The following is a 7,972-nucleotide window of genomic DNA, read 5'->3' as shown; positions in this document are numbered from 1 at the left end:
GGTTTCATTAGATTGTTTTTTCTTAGTTCGGTATTAATGTTTAGATATCTACAATTTGAGACTTATGGTATATACATGAGGGTTTCCTTGTTTGGATTATTTCGCTCGATGTACTACGTCTCGTGTTGTAGGTTTCTAAATGTTAATCCCACTTAGATACAGGGAAAATGAATCTAGGTAGACTATGCTTAATAGATAGAGCCTCCACTCCATCTAGCAGCCCTTCCCCTGGGGGCGGATGGAGGTAATCTTGCTGTAGTACTCTGACGCTATTGTTGTTGTTTCTTTTTCTTTTAAAAATACCCTTTCAGGTAGCTCGGAGTTCCAGAGAGCCGCAGGATGACGGAGTTCTTGCATAGTCGCCGTCCCGAGAGATTTATTAGAGGCTCCACTGTAGTTTTAAATTTTATTCAGATTTAGAGTTAGTTTCATTTTGTAAAGGCAATGTGCCTTAGTTCGACTTTTTATTTTGATTCATGTTGAGACATCGTATGTTATTTCTGACTCCATATGTATTCCAGTTTATTTTCAGTTGAGACATGACCTTTATTTATGAGATATCATCCTCTTTATCATGTCTATTATTATTGTTCTACTTCTTTGCCGGTTTTGTACCTATGCTTTTATTTGATCCCACTAGAGGATATTACTATGATTGATGAAACTTGTTGTTACACAGTGTGGGTGCATGGCAGGTTTGACATCTCTGGGTTCACCTTGGACTGCAGCCATGTGTGAAAACAGGGGCGTCACAGATACTTCCTTGGGATAGAGATAGCTCATGGATCTAAGAGGATTGTTCTCTCCCAGAGGAAGTATGCACTAGATCTTCTTGCAGAGACGGGGATGTTAGGGTGCAAGCCTGCTGCTACATCGATCGATCAGAGCTTTAGGCTAAGTGCTGAGGTAGGAGAAACTGTTGATCGTAAGAGATATCAGAGATTGGTGGGCATGCTACTCTACCTGAGTCACACACGTCCAGACATCTCATTTGTGGTAAACGTGGTGAGCTGCTACATGCATGACCCAAGTAAGGGCCATATGGATGTAGTATATCAGATACTGAGGTATTTGAAGGGTGCCCCTGGCAAAGGACTAAGATTCAGGAGGAGTGGCCATGTGAACATTGAGGGTTACTGTGACTCAGATTGGGCTAGCTGCAGAGATGATCGGAGATCTACCTCAGGGTATTGCATATTTGTGAGAGGCAACTTAGTCTCCTGGAAAAGCAAGAAGCAATCTGTGGTGGCGAGATCAACAGCTGAAGCAGAGTACAAAGCCATGGCCTTCGGGGTGGCAGAGTTGATGTGACTGAAGAACATGCTGGTGGAGCTAAACCTTGACCAATGGACCAAGATGAGTTTGTGGTGTGACAACAAGCTAGCTATCAGCATCGCCAACAACCCAGTTCAGCATGATAGGACTAAGCATATCGAGATTGATAGATTCTTCATCAAGGAGAAGCTGAACGATGGGTTCCTGGAGTTAGGCCATGTTCCAACTAAGGAGCAGGCTGCAGACTGCTTGACTAAAGGGCTTAGCTTAGTAGATCTAGCTAGGGGTGGCAATTTATGACCCAACCCATCAACCCGACCCGACCCGACCCGTTTATAATGGGTATGGATCAAATTACATGGGTTGGGTCATAAATAGGTCAACCCGAACTTGACCCATTTATTAAATGGGTAAATTCGGGTACCCAAACTGACCCGTATAAGACCCGTTTATACCTACCCAAAAACCCATAACCCCGTCGTCCCTTCGTCTCTGCCCTAGATTTCCCATCTCTCTCTCTCTCGAAAAGCGGCGGCAAGCGGAAAGCGGCGGCGAGCGACAAGATCTTTCATTATGCTCAAGTTTTTTTAAATTAATTTGATTCAAGCTCAAATGTTCTGTTTCCAGAGTTGATCATTGGCTTTCATGTAAATGAATTTGATCATAGACATCTATTCCTCTTACTAGGGTTTCATTCATGCTCATTTATTAGTGAAATCTGGCTATCTTTTGATGTACTCTTTATCTCTGATTTGATTTATTTTGTAAGTAGACTGTTTGAATATCGACAATTAGTATTGAGGATCTAACCTTAACCTATTACCAGCACAATTAGAATTATCATTATGACTTGCTTTGGAAGAATTGGAATTTTTACAGGTTGAATTGTGTTATCTCTCAGAGTTCACAATAATTTAGCTGATGAAAAGTTCTGTGTTATCTCTCAGAGTTCACAATAGTTTTACATAAACCAGCTATGATTTTTCAGATGGTAAACAAAGGTGGAATAGGTACTGTCTTAAGTTATTTGATGCATGCGCATGAATACAGACCCTATCAGCTGTGATTTTTTTAAATTAATTTCATATTTCTTTCATGTCTAGCTCAAATAAGATATTACTTGTGTGAACCTTTGATCTTTACAGACCTTTGATATTATATCCTCACTTAGATATTTTTGAACAAGTAGGTGCTGCTGAAGCTGTTGTTGCTGTTATTTGATGCTGCTGTGACTGCTGAAGCTGTTGTTGCTGTTGAAGTTAGTGCTGCTGAAGCTGCTGCTGCTGTTGTAGTTGTTGTTGCTGCTGCTGTTGAAGTTTAGATTAGTCTGTGTCTAAAGAGCTGTATCGATGTATTTTTGTTTGTCGATATTTGCAATTTGTTGAAGTACATTTAAATACTGAATATGTCTTTGAAATAACTCCATGTTGTGAGTGGTGATAGTTTTTGTCTAAAGAGCTTGCAAGAAGTGTTTTTTTGTGCTTGTATAAAATTTTTTTATTAGTTATATGTGTTAGTATATGTCTTGTATTAGATAAACGGGTTATTCGGGTTATATGGGTCGGGTCGGGTAACCCGTTTAATAATCGGGTCGGATCACATTGACCCATTTATTAAACGGGTTGGGTCGGGTCACACTTATACGGGTCGGGTCAAATTTTATATGGGTCGGGTCGGGTCGGGTCTACCCGTTTGCCACCCCTAGATCTAGCTATAGGGTGTGACGAGATGGGCTTAATAGATATCTTTCGCTCATCTTGAGGAGGAGTGTTGAAAAGAGAATGTAATTAAGTAATATTAGAGGGGGTTTTATGTAAATGTGGGTGTAAGGCTATATAAGCCAAGCCATATTTGGGTCTCAGCATGTGAGGCATTTGTTTGGTTGGTGTCGGCTCAGTTTTGGGAAAACTTCGCCGAGGTGGAGAATTGTGGAGAAGAATTGGAAAAAGCAGATTTTTGGTCATAAGTCGACTCATGCACAGGCATAAGTCGACTTATGGTAAGTCGACTTATGTTGGTGCATGAGTCGACTTACGTTCTGCTCTGGATTGTTGGTTTTTTGCTCTGCCAAGTCGACTTATCAGGTCTGATAAGTCGACTTATGATCTCTTCTCCAGTTGCTGTTTTTCGCTCTGCCAAGTCGACTTATGCAGACTGATAAGTCGACTTATGACGGGTTTTTTGGAAAGTTCAGGTTCCTATTTGCAGTCTGTTTGGGTTTCTGTTTTGGTATAAATACCAATACGATTTGAGGGTTTTGTGAGGAGAGTTTTGGGGTTTTGGAGCACAGAAAAAGAGAGATCTTTCTGAGCTATTTGTTAGGGTTATTGGTTGAGAGATTGAGAGATTTGTTGGTGAGATTAGTTGGTTCGTTTGAGCGATTTGTAATCTCAATTTGTACTCTCCTTCTCTATTAGTGAAAACCCACCCCCTTCTTGCCCCGTGGACGTAGGCAATTTGCCGAACCACGTAAAACCTTGGTGTTTGTGTTTTGTTTGGTCTTTCTCTCGGCGTTCGTTGGTTTGGTTTCTCAAAGCATCAGTCACAACAAAATATATATATATATATATATATAGAGAGAGAGAGAGAGAGTAAAACTTATGTCAACTTAAGTGGATGGTCCATCAAAGTTTATATCCCTTGATGTTGCCTAGGGATCCATCAAAGTTTAGATCTCTCTCTCTCTATATATACAATATGATTGCGGTGGAATTTATTAGTTTAAATTTGTTTTATAGTAATTTAGCTTGTTCTAGTTAATTTGGTTCTTATATATTAAATTCTTTTTATTGCTTTCACAAAATTTCAAGAGTAGTTTCATTTTCTGATCTTATGTCGTTCAGTGATGATGGAAAGTATTTGCTCTGATAATCTTTACTACGTTGCTTTTTTTTAATTTTCATGCTTTTATTATTTTAGTTTATTATTATTTCTGTTATGAATGCCACAAATACACATGATCAAAGTCGACATCTCGGCTCGATCACGCTTTGGCTAAGAGAATACTATTTTGAGTTGGTGACAAATTGGTTTATGTCAGGTCCTAGTTGCGAAAGGACATAGACACATAATTAACTTGGAAATAATCTCGACCAATTAAATATTCTAATTGATTAGGAATCCCACATATATGATAATTCAATTTGCTGACATAATCAATCATATGGAAATTCTATTTCCACCATGATTCTATTTCCTTGAGAAGCAATCAATTGGCTTTGTGTGTGTGTGTGTGTGTATACAGCGTCATCTGAGATTAAATTATCATTAATCTACGGAGCACCAATCAATAAGAGAGAGTTCCCTTGTGAAGCATACTTCATATTTTTCTCTTTTGTTCCTTTATTGGAGAGAGGTTGTATTAGGCTTTTGAGTTGTAGCAGGGAATGAGTGATTCAGAGATCTCCACATTATATTCCTCACAAATTGTTAGTAAAGCTATTCTCCTCCTTCACCCATGGACGTAGGCTTCAAGCCGAACCACGTATATCCATGCATTTTTGTGTTCTTAATATTTTTCATGCTTTCATGTAATTGAAATTAGTTTATCCTGGGGATTTTGTCATAATAAATTGGTATCAGAGTCCTCAGCTATCAATCAGACGAGAAGATGATGACAACCACTATGAAGTGGGATATCGAGAATTTTGTCGGCAACATCAGTTTTAGCTTTTGGTAAGTTAGGATGATTGCCATGTTGACACAGAGTGGATTGAAGAAGGCTTTATTCGAGAGGTCGTAGAAACCGGCTAACATGACAGAAAAAGATTTGAATAAGTTGGATGATAAAACTCTCACAGTGATCCAGTTATACTTGACTAATGATGTTTTGTAAGAAGTTCTCACAGAGAAGACAGTCGCTGATCTATGGTCTAAGTTGGAAGATTTATATTTGACAAGGTCACTCACTACTCGCCTCCTCTTGAAGTAGTGTTTGTACACACTTCAGATGTTGAAAGGTACACCCATCAAGCGTCATATTGGTGAATTCAATTTTGTGATTACAGATTTAAGTAAGATTGATATTAAGATCAATACTAAAGATCAAGCCCTATTATTATTGTGTACTTTGCCGCCTTTCTACAAGCACTTTAGGGATACTATGATTTACGGTCGAGATTCTATTGACATCAAGGACGTCAAAGAACTTATTAAATAGGATAAGATTGACAAAGAGTTAACCACAAGAAAAAATGGTGATAAAGTTGATAGCTTATTGTAGGCATCGAAAATTACCTATAGGTCTCCACGAACGGTTCAGTGTTAAAGAGCGACGATGAACGTCACTATCCGATCCACAGGATTCCAATTGACGTCGACGAATGACTGAAGTGAATCGACGAGCTACGTGAGCGGATAGGATTTCGGAACAACGAAGACCCGGACCAATCAGGAACCCGGCAGGCCAACGCCCTTCATGCCTCGATCACTCTACAGACAATCCAACCACTAGAGCGGATCGAACTCTTCGTCAAGCATCCAACGCACTTGGAATCACTCAAATCCGAGTTCGGACGAAGAATCTACAGGGAAAACAATCATACACCTCAAACGGAGTCCCGGGAAGTCGAAACACCCCGGGGGTGTCTAGGAAAAGCCTAGACACCCCAGGGGTGTCTCGGCCTGGCCGAGACACCAGGGGGTGTCTAGGCCCCCTACATGCCCCATTCACCTATAAATAGCCCCCTTGGGCCTTTGTTTTGAAGAGAGGATTTTTGGAGACTCTTGGCGAAGCCCTGCTGCAGTGAAGAGTGGTCGTGCGCTTCAACAAGGAGAGGAGATGTCTACATCAGAGCCTTCATCACCCATTCCCCCTTTTCCTTAGTATTACCCTTCGCCGGTAATCACTAAGAAGAGCTGATATCTCGTTTTAGCCGAGATAGACGCTTCAGGCTTCTAGATCTCACGCGGATCGACAAAGCTCTGTCCGATTTTTCGGAACAGATCTGAGTGCCAGGTGGTCCACGGATATTGACGTCCCCGTCACAGGCAAAAGACCCACGCAAGCAAGAGACCGCAAAACAGGATCTTGCGTTTATTTTCAAGAAAGTTGTAATTTTTATTTCTTTGTTATTCGAATTCATTGTAACGACTGAAGTTTAATGAAATCAATGATAAAGGCAGCTTTTCCTGAAAACAAACTGGCGACCACACCCCCCCTCTCTTTTTCTTTTTGTCTTTTTCTTCTTTTGTTTGTTTCCCCTTTTGTTTCCCCCCTCTTTTTAAAATTCAAAAGGATTCCCTCTTAAATTTCAAACCCCTTCTTCTTCCTCCTTCTTCCATACACCATTGTTTTCAAAACTCAAAACCCATTCCACAATTTCGGATTTTCTTGGTGCTCCCTCTTGGTCGAAATTCTCCTCCCAAGCTAGGGTTCCTCCTTCATCCTCAAGCTCAAGAAAAGCCTCTTGATTTGGTAAGTCCCCTTCACAAGATCTCTTTTTTTTTTGACAAGATTGTAGCTTTATGTTCTCATGAGTTAGAGGATAGGTTTTTTGATGATGGGTTGTGTAGGCACAAGAATTTGGGGGGTTTTATGCAAGGTTATCATGGGGCCGAAATTTTTGGGGGACCTTTATGCAAAATTGCACTATGGCCGAAATTTTTGAGGGGTTTTTATGCAACATTGCAATATGGCCGAAATTTTTGAGGGGCTTTTATGCAAAATTGCCATATGGCCGAAATTTTTGAGGGGCTTATTTGCAAAAAGCAACCCACAAATTGTAGAGGGGTTTATTTGCAAAAAGGGGCTGAAATTTAGGGCTGAAATTTCAGGAGCTTAGATCACAACCCAATAACCAAAGTTTGATAAGGGCACGTGGCCGTTGAATTGAAGTTTGTGAAGGGGTTTATTTGTAAAATTGGTTAAATTCTACAAAAGGGCTCATTTGTAAAAGGTACCGGGGGTGCTATATGATCAGATATGATGACCATGACCCAACCCGGGCATGTCCTCGACCTGAATTTTGGCCTTGAACACGAAGGGTATTCTGGGTATTTCACCAAAATTCACCGCGAAAGGTGACAATCATTGTCTCGCATGCACGAAATTTGTAGGTTTAACTAGACTTCAATTATGAAATCCTATTTATGTATAGGATTTTAATTAAAGTTCTTAATTTCCCTTTTAAATTGCGTGTATTCATATTTTAGATTGTACCTGACTTGCTGCTTTTCGTTGCAGATTTTCAATGTCTCCACGCCGACCTCGACCTCGTAGGAGTCGTTCTCATTCGCAGCACAGCGAGGACGTTCTCATTCACAGCATAGTGAGGAAGAGGTTCCCGCGACGTCTTCCCCCGCAGCCTCATTCTTCGGGGGTGAGACTTTATGCATATTTTTCTTCTTGCATCCCTGATTGACCTCTTTGCGGGTCATGAAGGAAGAACCGACACCCTCCTTTGCGGGGGTTAAGGTTTCAGACTTGTCTTGCTTAGCCAATTCAAGTCTTCCGGTATATTGGGGTGATTTTGTGTCGTCCTATACTTTATAGTTCGGTGTATGTTACCACGTTATTCACGTGATGATGCATACCGTTCTTCCGGTGTAGGACACTCAAAATCGTCTCTCCAATTATTCCGTGAATGAGCTTATCATTCTTCTGATGAAATGGATTTTCTGACTCCACCCTTGTGCTTTATTGCAGTCGAGTTTCCCGCGGGTAGCCTTCCTGCTCATGCCAACACTGGTTGTAGCC

At 40.7% G+C, this 7,972-nt stretch overlaps 1 protein-coding gene across 1 annotated transcript; it reads left to right on the top strand.

Annotated features, from left to right (window-relative positions):
* Positions 239-1,311, top strand: LOC109841786 (uncharacterized mitochondrial protein AtMg00810-like). Its single transcript, XM_020410727.1, has 2 exons — positions 239-244; positions 745-1,311. The coding sequence occupies exons 1-2, from the start codon at positions 239-241 to the stop codon at positions 1,309-1,311; spliced, it is 573 nt and encodes a 190-aa protein (XP_020266316.1).

This window comes from Asparagus officinalis, chromosome 5, assembly GCF_001876935.1.
Source record: "Asparagus officinalis chromosome 5, Aspof.V1, whole genome shotgun sequence".
Lineage (NCBI taxonomy): Eukaryota > Viridiplantae > Streptophyta > Magnoliopsida > Asparagales > Asparagaceae > Asparagus > Asparagus officinalis.
The sequence above is the reverse complement of the archived record's forward strand: the minus strand, read 5'-3'. Positions and strand labels throughout refer to the sequence as shown.